At 40.5% G+C, this 15,625-nt stretch overlaps 1 protein-coding gene across 1 annotated transcript in view; it reads left to right on the top strand.

Moving 5' to 3' along the window:
* Positions 1–14,676, top strand: part of LOC122798678 — a 274,138-nt gene extending 259,462 nt beyond the window's left edge. Inside the window, exon 2 of the mRNA XM_044067771.1 lies at positions 13,347–14,676. Within this exon, the coding sequence (XP_043923706.1) occupies positions 13,391–14,431 (1,041 nt within the window). The 5' untranslated portion in view covers positions 13,347–13,390 and the 3' untranslated portion in view covers positions 14,432–14,676. The remainder of the gene's footprint in view (positions 1–13,346) is intronic.
* The last annotated feature ends 949 nt before the right edge of the window (positions 14,677–15,625 follow it).

Below are 15,625 nucleotides of genomic sequence, written 5' to 3' on the forward strand. Positions count from 1 at the left end.
TTATAAGGCTAGCTAATAAGCTGAGATCAGAATCAAACCCAATACTTTGTGTCTGAGGTGAAAACCTTAACCGTTGTGCTCACTCGACCCACCACCCCCAATGTAATGTTTTGCAAATGACTGTATGTTGCTGTGTTTTCACACATGCTGATACAATATCTTAAGGTGATCCTTCCACATCCCCCTTCCCCAGTGTTTTGCTTTCCTGCCTCCCCACCTCACTTGTCGACTTTCTAGACTGCGCCCCCCCCTTTGTAAAACCCTGGATCCGCCACTGCATCCTGTATTCATTTAGTAATGAACCTCTGTCGATGTTCCAGTTGTTGGATATGTCTGGTTAGGTACGTGCTAAATGGGGCATTCTGCTCAGTGGTAGGTCTGATGAATGCCAAATACAGTGAAACAATGACTTCCTTGGACCTATATGTCATGCCTTTGTTTATAAGTTGTGCAACACAGAATGAATTCCTCACTACTGTAGTCATAGGTTCATAGGTAGGCAATAGGCTATTTGCCCTGGGGCCTATGTAAGCCTAGCCAAAAGGGTTCCCTGGCTTTCGCCACTCAAAAAAAATTATTTTCTTGTGGCCCCATTAAGCAGTGCTACAGAAGTGATCCCCAGGGTGAATGGTTGATTCATTCCATGTGATGGTAAAATGCCAAGTTACTGTCAGTGTGTCCCTAAGTCCCTGAGTACTGGATCAGTTCTAAGGGATGTGTTGTCAATATTATAGTTATCAGGGGTGGATGACTTCCCGAAGGATGCCATTATGCATTTCTTGGCATTTAGTTTTAGTCCATGGCTCTGACAGCATTGTTTGTCTGTCAGCTTTTCCAGGAGAACTTTTGTGTCAGTGTAGGGGTCAATGTAAGCTCCTAACTTCCATTCATATGCAAATTTAGTTAGCTAGAGGACATTAACATTCGGCTTGACTTCAGAGAAATAAATATCAAAAAGGAGCTGATCCCTGAGTGACTCCACTTGTGACTGGCCTCTTAGTAGAGAGGTACTCCCCAATTCTAACTTCCTGTGTGCTGTCTGTGAGCCAGTTGGCTATCCACTTGATGACATAAGGATTTATAGTGCCTAAAAAGGCACTATAGGGGAAGACAATGTTTTAGCTAATATCCAAAAGCCTAGAGGGGAGCAGTGCAGACCACCACTGGCAAAGCAGTGTGGTCTGTTGACTCTCTCCTTCCATGCTGACAAATATTGCACACCCCTAGAATGACACCAGAAGATAAACCAATTATTAAACCTTTTGCTCATATTCTGGCATCATCTTTGGAGAAGGTAAAATGCTGCTCAGTGCTAGGCTCATACCAACCTGGTACACATATTCTGAGACCTCCATGATGTCTCTTTTCATATAGTCTAGGGAGGCACATCTCAGGTCATCCACACCCACATGGACTATGACTGAGTCATACTGGTACTTGTAGTCCAATGACCTGAGTGCATGCATAGTGTGGTGGAACCTAGCCCCTGATAAGCAATTGAGCATGACTTTCTCCTTACTCAGCCTGCTGAGAGGGACATCAGTGTGTCTCATGATGACCAGAATTTTGGATTGTATGGTGGCTTGCCTTCTGGGCTTAGAAGAAGAGGCTCCATGAGATGTGGATGTATATATTGCTGTGGGTGTTGTTTTGAAAGAGTGCATTTGGGTCTACAGAGGGTATTTGTTATGTGTACTCCATGTAAGAGGTCTTTGTGGTTTAGGAAGGTTACATGTAAGTGCCTCAGCATATGTGGGTCTATATGTCTGCTTTGAATTGCGTGTGATGGGTGCAGAGTATGTACTACTTACAACGTTATTGACATTAGGAGTACTTTGTGTGAGAGCTTTGCCTCTAGTGACACTAGGTAAATACATCTCTCACATACCATATCAGTTTGCTTGAGAATAAACTGGTTGTCAGTAAATACAAGGCAATTTCTACATTGCCTCAGGATGGCCACATCCACCGAGCTGGTAACAGAGATAGTGGGAAAGTCCATATCCATGGCAACAGACCCTTTTTTATTGATTAGACAGTTGGAGTGAGAATATAAAGCAATGTCAGTAGTATCCGGTTTGCAACTCTGGGGGCAGTGCTTGTCACTGCAAACTAGTTGTCCTGTGAGCATTTGTGCTTTTACAGGGAAAATGTCACTCAGGGTGTCTGTATCTATACAGGGTACTGCCAAACACTTGAGGGGAAACTAATAAGTAGAATCTGATGATTTATGGATGAAGTATTTACATAGATATTCTGAAGTTAGAAATAAATCAAGCAGTACTTACTGAAAACAAAGAATTAGCTTGTCAAGAATGATGAAAAGAGGGGAGTCGCATGAATGGCTACTGCCTGGCTACTACTAATGTTGGTCTCACCACAGCATCACTCTGTTGGGATAAAATACTCCTGTGCTTGTTCTCTCATCAGACGCAAAATATTAGCACCAATCCCAAGATGAAAAGATGGCCACAGCCTGCTTGGTGATCCACAGTCTTGTCCCAGGTGATGCATGGGTCTATATGCCTGTTGTAGCCTTTTCCTAGTAGATGTCTTGAATAACAACCAGACCAATCAGGAACATCAAGCACTTACACTCACTGCCCAAACTGAAACAGTCAGGAATCAATGCACTCTGCTCCTTCTCTCACCAGGAGCAAAACATAAGCACAGACTCCAAGATGGCACCTATGAAGCAGTTATTAGGCTTTCCAGTTATCAGCAGTCTCCAGGAAATAATGATGAAGAACAAAGCTGAGCTAGATCACCATGGCTATGAAACAATCTACTTTAATAATATAATTACACACAAGAAGAGCCTCCTTCTTTATCAGGTAGCTGGTATTGTGTTTTCATTTTTTCCAGGAAATAATGTCCATGTGTTCCTTTTGTCATCATGAGCAAAACAGAAGCACTAATTCCAGGATGACTACTGAGAAAAAGAATGTGGTCTCTCTGATAAATGGTAGTCTTGGAATAGATGTTGCATATCTTAAAGGTAAAATGGAAAATGGGTTAATATCCTAAGTGTTGCAGTGTTCACTAAGCAGTAAGATATGAAAGAGGGTGTAACTAAACCTTAGGTATATAAGTGGAGAGCCACTAATTTTAAAATAGCAAGATAGATTGGAAGGAGGTGGGCACTTTGTATTCTGGTTCAATGGAATACAGAGGGATGTCCAATAAATTTAAATAGTTGAAGGGGAGTGTTTCAGAAATGATAATTCTGTGCTTACTCACAACAACCAATGAAAGGGGTGAAGGCAGGAAGGAGATATGTGGTCAAATTAATGTAAGGGGCAGGCAACCAGAAAGACACTTGAGTTTAAAAACACAACAGTGACAGGGTAGGAAAACATAATTTCTATGTGATTCAGAAGACAGACAGCTGTGGTCTCTTTCCTATTTTATATATGCAATTAAAATTAGAATACAAATAATACACAGTGTAAATAAAAATATCACAATTGACAAAATAGAAGAAGGCAATAAAGTAATACAAAAAACAAGAAAGCAAAAGCAATCTTACCTTTCCCCTCACAGTAAGTTCTGGGATAGTCTGGCTCAGCATTTCCAGAAAAGTCTTGAAATGTTCTATTTTACTCCTTAAATATAAGATTTAGATCCTAACTCCTCCCTCAGTTCACAGATAATTAACCTTCATTTACCTTTGTTACACAGTGTGATGCCTCAACACTGGCCCAGTAATCAAAGAGCCTCAATCCTCACAACTGGCAACAGTGGGGGACATACATACTGTGACAATGAAAAGTACACACACACACACACACACACACACACACACACACACACACACACACACACACACACACACACACACACACACACACACACACACACACAGAAAAAACACTGTCAGTCTGGGGCTGTTTTTCTCTCTCTTTCTCCAGATCCCCAGTAAGATTCCCCACTGGCACAGCTATAAAGTTGAGATCTCAGCTGAGTGGCCAAGCCAAGACCTCCAGCACCCTCTCTGTCCAACCAGTGCTTTGTGTCTCTGCCCAAGTACCTGACACAGACACTCTTTGAAATTTGATTTTCAAACACACACACACTCCTGGAAAAAGCTGGCACAGGTTTACTAGCTATATCCCCTTTGCCCAGACTACAAAGTAGTTTTCACTGTCACCAGCCAACTTATCAGCTACTTTAAGGCCCTTAGCAAAGGGTGTCCAATCCTACTGTGTAATGTTACTATTAATCCAAATGGTAGTTTGACAAGAGCAAGGCTATTAGGAGTGGCCTGCACAGTGTCACTAAATAGATATGCAAGTACTTTAAGAGCTTAAATATGCCTCACAAATATCAGCCACAATGATAGGTTTAAATATATTTAATAATAAATAATAAAAGAATACGAAAATACTCAGTAAATCATCACAGTAACTTCAGAGTTCAAAATCGCAGGAAATATTTAAAACAATATTGCAGGACAATCTCAGATAAATACATAAAACATCTAAGCTATACTTCACTATATTCCCAATTTTATCTAAGAGAAATTACTGTACCCTAGTGAACTCACAGATCCAGGCAAGATAGATGTCTTGTCTCATCTTATCTACTCTAATGTAGTCTGCACCCATCCTGAACAACATCCAAGTGACCTTACTAAACAAACTTGAGCAATTTTGCTACAAAATAGCATGATTCAATGACAACCTGCCAAATAGAACTCATGACTATGCCCCCAATGGAATTACAGTGGCTGGAATTCCCACATTACCTAACCTACTTATAACTTCCACAGATCCATAACATGCAAATATATGACCCTTCCAGGCCACTATGCTTACCAGAAAAATAGCTGTATCCAAGCCCAATAATTCTGCTGACAAATCACTACTCAACAAACATCTTGATAAATCCTGGAACTCCATCCCACTAGCAGTATGACAAGAATTCTCGCTAAAATCATTTAAAACTCAACTAAAGCCCTACTTAAATAGTTGCCAGCTCAGTACATGTGATGTTCCTGGATAATCTCCAAACCATTCCTGTCACCACTGTTTTATGTAACTGGCCATAATACAACTACTTCTTCAAAATCTCTAACTGTCTGAACATCATTTCCCCCCTCTCCACTACTATCTCTGTCTCCCTTTTACCTGGACCTCCTCAATACTCCTTCATAATCTGTAACTGTCTCCATCCTGTAATTACTTCACTGTCTCCTACTCAATAGCTATTTTCAGCTGATTCCATTTGAAAGTATTTAGGCTCTTATAAGCTTGATATTAGCTAATATTTTGCTGTTCATAGGTTCATAGGATGATACTAGGCTATTGGCCCAGAGGACTTTATAAGCTCAGCCATGAATTTTGCTGTTCTTCCCTCAAAGTCAGCATCTGTTTCCCCCATCCAGCAAGGACACAGGTGGGATCCTAGGAGTGTATTTTCTGTTTCCCATCCAGTTGTCCAAGTTCCTCTTAAAGAGTGCTAGAGAGATAGTCTGCTTGACATGGAGAGAGAGTCTATTCTACAGATGGGGGAGTCTTTGGGACACAAATCTATCCCGCAAACAAGTTCTATTAATTTCACAGACCAGGTTAAGGCCTTGCATGCAGGTTGCATGAGTGGAGTTTGTCTTATGGATATGCAGCAACTCCATCAAGGCTGGGTCTGAAATGAAATGGCCTTGTATGCCAGACACAGGTCACCTCTGAGCAGTCTGTATGAGACTGAGTAGAGGGGCAGAGCCTTTATCCTATCTGTGTAGGATAGGTGTTTCAGACCCTGGATTTTCCTGTTCAGGAACCTCTGCAGTCTCTCCAACTGCTGCATGTGCTTGGCAAGGTACATGCCGTAGGTGGCATTGTACTCAATAATGGGTCTGATAAGGGAGGAGTACAGGGATGTTATGACCTCCTTGTTCCTGTATGAAATATCCTTATTTATGAGGTGGGCCATGTAGAAAGCCTTCTGTACAATGGAGGCAATGTGGTGGTCAAAAGTCAGGTTGCTATCAACCTGGGTGCCCAAGTCTCTCATGACTGATTGCATGCTTAGTACATTGTTATTAATGTGATAATTACTGGGGATGGCATTTTCCACAAAGGGGATAATGATGCATTTCTTGGCATTAAGTTTGAGGTCATGCTTCTGGCACCAATCATTATGTTGGGTAAGGCCATCTTGGAGGATGTTCACATCACTAGAGGAATTTAATACATCATGCAGCTTGCAGTCATCTGCAAACTTGGTCAGCCACAGACCACTGGTTTTGGCTTGTACCTTAGAAAAGTATATTCCAAACAGTAGAGGCCCCAAGACTGATCCTTGGGGTACAACGCTCATTACAGGTCTATTACTAAAGGGGGCTTCCCCTACTTTGGCTGAGTGGGTTCTATCAGTGAGCCAGTTAGCTACCCATCTGGTAACATACGGGTTGATGCCTAGCTGGGAGAATTTATCTATTATGCCCGAGTGGGAAATAGTGTCAAAGGCTTTGGCTAAGTCAAGATAGGTGGTGTGCACTGTCTTCCTCTCATCCATGGCTTTGGTGACTGTTTCAAACAAGTTGACCAAGTTTAACAGGCGAGATCTCCCTTTGACAAAAAAAAAATGTGTGGGGTCAAGCATTTGGAAGTTGCCAATGTCCTTGCTTATAAGGTCCATGATAATGCGTTCCATGACCTTGCAGATCAGGCTAGTTAGACTGATGGGCCTATAATTGCCTGGGTCAGTGGATGCTCTACCTTTGTGTAGAGGGATGACGGTGACTGTCCTCCATTCAGCTGGGATGAAGCCGGTACTCAGGCTTTTGCTGAATAGGTTGTCTAATGGAGCTGAGAGCTCATGCCTAAGTTCATGTAGGATACAGCCAGGGATGTTATCAGGTCCCATGGAGACTGTATTTTTTCCCTTTGAGAGGGAATTAAGGACCTGCTCCCTGGTGATGAGGGGAGGGGGGCAGGCACTGGGGATGTCCTGGTTTACTGATGGGAGGGACAGGGGGTGAAGTTTTCACTGAACCTGTCTGCCAGCAGGTTGGCTATATCTATGGCATTTGTGTATGTGGTGTTATTGACCACCAGTTCAGAGCAGATTTGGGTGGTGCCTTTGAGATTGTGGACATATGTGAAGAAGGCCTTGTGATTGTCCTTGGAGGATGTGGCCAATTTGGACTTGAAACTAGCCTTAGAGGATTTCACCAGTGACCTTATTTCCTTGTTCAGACAAAGGAGAGATTGCTTCCAACTTGGCACCTGCTCCTTCTTGGCCCTGGACAGCAATTTTTCCTTCTATTATAGAGTTTGTTTATTGCTGCTGTCCACCAGACAGGTTTACTCTTCCTTGAAGATGATTTGGTCCTGTCAGGTATTGCTGTGTCCATACAGCTATGTAGGTGCTCATATAGTTTTTTGGTGAGGCTTGGACATTAGTGCTAGTTCCAACTGAAGGGATAGTGGCTGTGAAGCTGCTTATACCTGCTCTGAGGAGACTGTAGTCAGCTTTGGAAATGTTTTTTCTTTTGCCTCTGACAAGTGTGGGCCAGGGGAGATGGTGACTTCAAACGTGATCACTTTATGCTCAGATCTTAGCAAGGAGGATGACATTGTAGGAGTGCTACAGTGGCTGTTCTTGTTGGTTAGGACCAGGTCCAGGATATTTTCACCTCTCATAGGGGTGTCTACCAGCTGATCCAATGCATTGCCATTGACAAAGTCGAGGAACCTCTGGGCATTCATGTTTGGGCTAGAATAGGTCTTCCACTCTATGGTTGGGTAGTTAAAGTCACTTAGGATCAGGGTAGGAGGTTGAATTTTGATAGATTCAAGTAAGTCCAGATAGGTGGAGTGAGTGTCCTGAGTCATGGTTGGGAGTCTGTAGCTAGGTATGATTTGAATAGGTGTTTTGTCAACAGTTAACTGCACTTGGAGTGTCTCCTATGCATCATACCATTTGACCACCCAGGAGGTGTGTACGTCTTTGATAAATATTGAATATTCACCTCCTTTGGCTTTGTAGTCCTCCATTTGGGATCTAAAAGTATGGTAGGATGAGTAACCTGGTAAGGCTGGGGTGCTCTTCACAGCGTTGAACCAGGTTTCAGTGAGTGCACAAATGTCAGCATCCTCCATGGCAAGGAATGGTTGCAATTAATGCAGTTTCATCCTAAGACTCCTAGAATTTAGCAGCATGACCTTTAAATTTTGTTTATAAGAATTTTTCATCTTGGTAATTTTGTGCCCATGACTTTGCCTAAAAAAGGTACTATGGGGGGAGGCAAGTGCTTTTGCTAGAAGCCTAAAGCCCAGGGGAGACAGATGAAGGCCATCTCTGACAAAGCATCATGGTCTGTCAAGCATGTCCTCCCAGGCTGTCCAGTACTGGATCCCCTTGGAATGACACCAGAAACTAAGCCAATTGTTAAAGTCTATCATTTTCTGTTTGTATTGAGGTATCATTCTCGGTGATGATAGGATGCTGCTTATGGCTAGGGACATACCTGCCTGGCACACATATTCAGCTAGCTCAATCATGTCTCTCTTCATATAGTCCAGAGAGGTATATCTCAAGTCATTCACACCAAGGTGGACTATGAGAGAGTCATAACAGTACCTGTTGTTGAGAGACTTGAGTGCATGCATGATATGGTAGATTTGAGCACCTGACAAGCAACTTACTGTGACTTTCTCCTTGTCTAGCCTGGTGAGGTGCACATCTGCGCGTATCGCAATAGAGTCGCCAATGACTAGTAAGTTTGGTTTGTGGTTGGGCCTTAGAGGCTGTGACACACAGATGTGTGCACTATGTGTGATGCTTGGTGTTGTGGGTTGTGATGTGCGTATGTGTTTTTGCTTTGGAGGTCTCTTTTGTTTAGTTATTCTTTTGTTGAGAACCCCCGCATATGTAGGAGTGTGTTGAAAAGATGTTGGTGGTGTTAGAGGTGTGGTGTTCGTACTGTTTGTGCAGACAACTTTCTCTGTGCCAGATGTACTGGCTTGTGACTGAGACAGCAAGGATTCTAGGTTCTTAATGTGATAGCATCTCTCACATATTGTGTTCCTAGGTGGTAGTAGTAGAGGGTTGTTTGTGTACATAAGGCAGTTGCTACACTGTCTCAGGATGCCCATATCAACCAGGCTAGCAGGAGAAACCACAGGAAATTGTCCGTCCATGGTTATCAAAATGTGTGGAAGAGTGGTCAGGGATAGTAGAGTGGGTACTATCTGAGGAGATTACCTATAGGTCTGAGTAGGGCTGGATAAAATCAGTACAGTAGCTGCAGGTGAGGGCCTCATTCACAGGATTGCTGCAACTGAGCTACCTCACAAGGGGTTAAAACAGCACAGCAGCAGTACACAATGGGCAAACAGACACAAAAACTGTAAGTAAAGCAGCCCCTGCAAGTACTGCAACTGCACGGCTCCAAAAAGACCTGGTAGCAACACAAAACAAAAGGGAGCCACCAGACTGTAGCATTCAATATATATTCCAAAATTAGCACAATCATAACATAAACATAATAAAAATGAGACCAAACAGACCGGTTTCAGCTGTAAGATTTACAAAGCCTTCATCAGTGCAGTAAAGAGATAAAAACGTGTTCTCCTTTTATATAACTACTAGGTGAGGCTCTGATTTAATGAATTAAAAAAAAAACAAAACAGTGTAAGAAACTTCTCTGTGTGGAAGATTTTCAGTCCATATATTTCTAGTTAATCACTGTATATTAATCAGATCAGACACTAGTAGTAGAAGTAGCGAATGTAAACTCGTCTTAAGTCAAAACAAAACAAAAAGTAATAATAGAAAATATATAATTGTACAGCATTACTAAGTATTCAAAAGTAATCCAAGCAAGGCAGGCAGTCTGTTTCCAGTCAAAAATCCTTTATTATCCTTTATTAAGTACACAGACCAGTTGTGGGTTGTTTTGAGACTTCGGGGATACCACGGAGATTACTTGATTTAATGAATTAATTAACAGTCCTAATTAAAGGTACTCATTAAGCCCTGATGAAAACAAACCTCCCAATTTAATAATCCATTTCTTTTCCTCATTTTTCTTTTAGTAGAGGTAGGAACCTGGGGTCTTATCTAAGTCATTATAAACACGGATGGAGATGTAAGGGTGATTCCATAAAAACAACTCTCATGGGGCACCAGCTTAAATGATGTTTTCCCTTTGGTCATTGTACCCACTGCAGAAAAGTAATGAAAACAAGCCAGTTTAGTAGTAAAAATGCTGGCCAAGTATTTGATATTTTCTTTCTTGCTAATTGTCGGACGGACTGGGAGATCTATTTGGCTACCTGTACCTGTTCTGCATTTTATGTGGGACAAACATCCAGCCCACTCAAATTTAGAATTTCTGAGCATTATAGTGACATCAGGTACAAGAAGATTACCAATGCCTTATACAAGCACACTGAGGTACACACAAATGCATCCTTTAATTTTACTGTGACAGAATTATTGGACAAAGGGCAAACAAAGCAGGGTGGCATCAGATTTTGAATAGTAAGGAAAACAAATGGATTATTAAATTGGGAGGTCTGTTGTCACCAGGACTTAATGAGTAACTTTAATTAGGACTGTTAATTAATTAATTAAATCAGAGCCTCACCTACTGGCTATATAAAAGGAGAACACGTTTTTATCTCTACTGAACTGATAAAGGCTTTGTAAATCTTACAGCTGAAACTGGTCTGTTTGGTCCCTTCTTTATTAATTTTTATACTATGCTTTTGAGCTAATTTTGGAATATATATTCAATGCTACAGTCTGTTGGCTCCATTTTGTTTTGTATTGCAAACAAGCACAAACCCACACAAATGCTGGGTTTAAGTACCACAAAAACGAAAGTAAAATAGAAACACTGGAATTGGCAAATCAACCCTTGTCCATGAGCTCTTACCTCAACATGCTATGCCATTATGTATTCTTGTTTTACCTGTCATGTTTTCATTCACCATTGTATCATAACTATTTTATGTATGTACATTTACTATTTTTGATTAAATGTCATATCATTACTAGTCTGTGTATTTATATTTATTATGTAAATCATGTATAACTAATTCTGTAAAATGGAACATTTCTTCTACAGCCTCTGCTGAAAATGAAACTTGTGCTCAGTAGGACTTTCCCATTAAACAAACACAATAAATAAATACCATCCTGTACTTGCTCAGCTTTCTGTAGCTCATTCACTTTGTTTCCCCAATACCTAACCTTCCCCTTTGACACATGCCGTACTTTACCATCCTCTGCTTTCACTGTAACTCTTACTTCCAGGCCCCTGTCCACAGATTTCTTTCATCTAACACCTTGCTGACTTTGTGCACTCATACATAAATTCTAGTTACTTTCAACTGGAATCAGTTGTAAACAGATATCGAGTAGGAGACAGTGAAGTAATTACAGGATGAAGACGGTTACAAATTATGAAGGAGTGTTAAGGAGATCCACGTAAAAGGGAAATAGAGATAGTAGTGGAGAGGGGGGGATAATGGTCAGACAGTTATAGATTGTGAAGAAGCAGCTGTATTATGTCTGGATACATAAAAAAGTGGTGACAGGAATGGTTTGGTGATTATCCAGGAAGATCACATGTACAGAGCTGCCAACTGAATAAGTAGGACTTCAGTTGAGTTTTAAATGATTTTAGGGAGGGTTCTTGACATATTGCTAGTGGGATGGAGCTCCAGGATTTAACAAGGCGGCACTGCATGCCATCTCCATCTTTCAGCTCTTCTGCATTTATCTCCTCTAATATTGGGGTCTCAAGGTCTCCTGATGCTACATTTACCTCACTTTTCTCCATTAATTCCACTCTGTTTTCACTGGGAAAGAAACGGTTGCTTTAGATACACACACACACACACACACACACACACACACACACACACACACACACACACACACACACGCACACACACACACACACACACACACACACACACACACACACACACACGCACACAGAAATATACAGAGATAGATATATAACATATAGCTAGATATAGATTTATAGATATACATAGATGGAAAGAAAGAAATCTCTCTCTTTCTATCTATGTATATCTAGTGTATATTACTATGTATATATATTTTTGTTTTTACATTTTTATCCTGTAAATGTATTGAAACTCATTTTTTGTCTATAATTTCTATTACTACAGGTTATGATTTTGTATGTAAGCTTAGGCTGGAACTTTTCTCCCTGGGCCTCCACTGAGAATGGGCACTATCCCTGTTGGACCAGCTTGGTAAACAAATGTAAAATAAATAAATAAATATGTCTAGCTCTATATATATATATATATATATATATATATATATATATATATATATATATGTGTGTGTATTTTTGTGTCTGTGTGCCTAAATGTACAATGACTAGACATCACTTTTATTTATCAGTAATCAATGAAATTTAATCAGAAAAAGCATGCTCCATTTTGCACTTTGGAGTCTGTCATTTATTTTAAAGAGTTACATAATTTTTCAAATGCATGTAGCTCATAGCTCTCAAGTGTACCTCATTATGAGGAATGTACCTCATTTGGGGTCTTAAAAAGTGTATGTTCCTCGAAGTTCCACATTGAAAGGGTCTGTGTCACATTCAGTGTTAGGAATTTTTTAACTGCTAGCCATGGCTAAATAGAAATGAATCATATTAATTCATTAAAATAACTTTTTTATAAGTAAAGGCAGCATATTTTAGCCATCATATGACCTTCCTAGTTGAAGTTGTTAGTAAGCTGTTAGTAGGTGTTCCACATTTTGCCCATTTGTCACAGATTATGAGGGCTAGTGTTCCTTATTTTGGAAAAAGGAGGTTGAGAGCTATGATGTAGCTACCAGTCAATCTTTTTTTTTTTTGTATATAATTTATTTCATTTAAAAAATTCAGAGGAGAAAAGAGATGGCAAGCATGAAAAAGAGAGAGAAAAAGAGACCCCATTCAGAGTCTGTCTTCTTCTTCTGGCTTTTTCCCGGTTAGGGGTCACCACAGCGGATCACCTGTCTGCTCATGATTGGCAGGGGAATTTTACAGTGTCGAGTTGCCAGCCTGGCGCCCAACCTTCCACAGAAGGCACACACACACACTCACACCTAGGGCCAATTTAATGTGTCCATCCACCTACTGCATGTCTTTGGGATGTTCAGAGTCTGTAATTAGTTTAATTTCAAAATGTAGATGTAGTTAACATGCACAGTTTGGTAGAGGTCTTAGTTCAGGTATATATATATTCATCAATGTAGACTAAATTGTTAGGTTCTTTAAATCTAAAAATTAACTCACTATTAGTTTGTGATACACTTTAGCTGATTGTTTGTTATAACTTGATTTTTGTTTTAATCTGTAGATTACATTGCATTTGCTGATGTGATACCGAGCTGACAGTAAACAATGGAAGGGTACCTTGTACTGTTTCTGATGGCGATCTATGGCCTTGCATATGGAGCGAAGTCACTTGGTGTGATTCAACAGGATGTTGGTAAGGTGGGTACGTTGGGTGACCTCAGCAGGGAAAGTGGTGCCGATGACGTCAGAGCTCTGCGTGACCTCATTGAGCAGTACAGCTCCCTGAAAGCTGATGGGAACAAGGACTTTCCTTTATTTCACAGTAACAAGAAACGCGGTGTGCCTGGCATAAAGAGGAGGTCACGACGTTCTCCACGTGGAAAGCAAACTAACCGCAAGAAGAATCCACTACACAGAATATCAAATTCCAATACTGCAGGTCAGTCATCTTCAGGGAGCAGTTACAGCTACAGAACACAATTGTTGTCTTGGAAGACAAATCATGCAAACGACACTGTAGTTGTGCCAAAAGATACATTTAAAGATCACAATGCAGCAGAGTATTTTAAAATTCTGAGTCACTTTCTTGAGGCATTTCCTTTGAGGTATGTAGTCAAGTTTCCACTTGCTGGGGAAGAGCGAGAAGTTCAACTTGGATCAGCATCTAGGGGAAAAGGACAGATTGTCGTTTATGGCAAGTCAGGTAGAGCAGCGACATATAATGCCATAATACGTGGTTTGACATCCAGTTCAGCAGTAAATGAGAGGGTTATTGCCGACAAATTGTTAGGTAGTTTGGTTACAAAACTGAAGGATGTCGATAATAATATCTGGAGTGATTTCACAGAGCAGCAGAAGGAAGCTGCTGTGGAACTTATTGCAGTTACACATATTGCTGAGGCGGTGCCTGCAAACCCTGCCATTCCCGTCAAACCTCGACAAGCACCACCTGGACGAACACCAGCAATGGCTGAATATGCAAGGGTGTGTCTGGGGGAAATTGCAAAAGGGCGCCTTACATTTAAATCTGTGTTCGCAAATGGAACCAACTCACTGTACCCAGCTGCAGGACCTGGAGGGACAGACAGAGCTAGAAGGCTTGCTAAAATAACATCAATCCATGTATCAGACCTTGAACGTCTGTAAAAATGTACTAAAGTGAGATTTCACATAGCTTTGTAATTCAGCACTCCTCTATATACTTCAGTTTCCTTCTTTCAGATCTATTTTTGTTCAACTAACAATATTAGTTTAATAGAAAAATGTATTCAAGTCCAAGCCAATTGGTACTTACATGTTATAAGAACCAGATGTTTTCACAGCAGTACCAATTGCTTCCCGATTATAAAATCTATTTGTTAATGTTAATAAAATGTTATATAGTGTGTTGTCTTTACCACTCCAGTTTGTTTTCTGTAGCGTTATTCATTAACTGTTAACAGCATAGTGTTGTTTGTTTATGCACTTTACTGACAGCACGTGGCTGATTTAATAGACCCAGGCATAACCAGAGGACAGCAGCATCGGCATGCAAGGACATTTCACCTGTACAAATGCCATAAAACCTCTGTTGTATAGCTTAACAGAACATCGTCGTACCTCATGCATGTGTACATAGGTCAATTTGTAAAAATGGCCAATGTCCTGAGATTTTAGGACAAAATTATTTCCTATATTTTATGTAATAGTTTCATAAAACAGTTATTCTGTATCTGATACACCTAAATGTTATCACAATCAGAATAAGCAACTAAAATGCTACAAGAATGAGCTTTTATTTAGGCAAAAAAGTGAAGTTCTGTCTTTTGTACTGGTCATGGGTATGTTTTGGCCTGCAAAATCTGATGTTTGTACCACAATTGTCCCACTTTGGGCATTTGAAAAGGTGGAAACCCTAGGTCCATTGCTTCACAGATTCTTACTGATCTTACAGCCAAGAAAACCATTGAAAAAAATCAGCCACAATACCCATCAACCCTGAATGACTCATAATATCCCCAATGAATAGGGAAGCCTATTCATGGACTATGTCAGGTTAGGTATATGTCATGCTATCTGCTGTTATTGGCAGTTTAGCGTTAGTTCAATGGAGGAAGTGTTTCCTTTACCACTGGTTGTATTTGCATAAAGGAGTTCAAAGATTTTTTTTATTTTTGCTTTATTTAGATTTTGTTCACCAGGATTGCTGTGTTATTCATATCACATAAGGCTAAACTGATTTTTTTTTATTTGAAATTTGTTAATTGGGATGGCATGCTGGTACAGGACCCTTTTTAGACACAACACAAACCAAAGCAACACAGATTATACATATACATATAAATCTATAGTGCCTTTTAA

The sequence above is a fragment of the Protopterus annectens genome, chromosome 3.part1 (genome assembly GCF_019279795.1).
Source record: "Protopterus annectens isolate FY-2018-M chromosome 3.part1, PAN1.0, whole genome shotgun sequence".
NCBI lineage: Eukaryota > Metazoa > Chordata > Ceratodontiformes > Protopteridae > Protopterus > Protopterus annectens.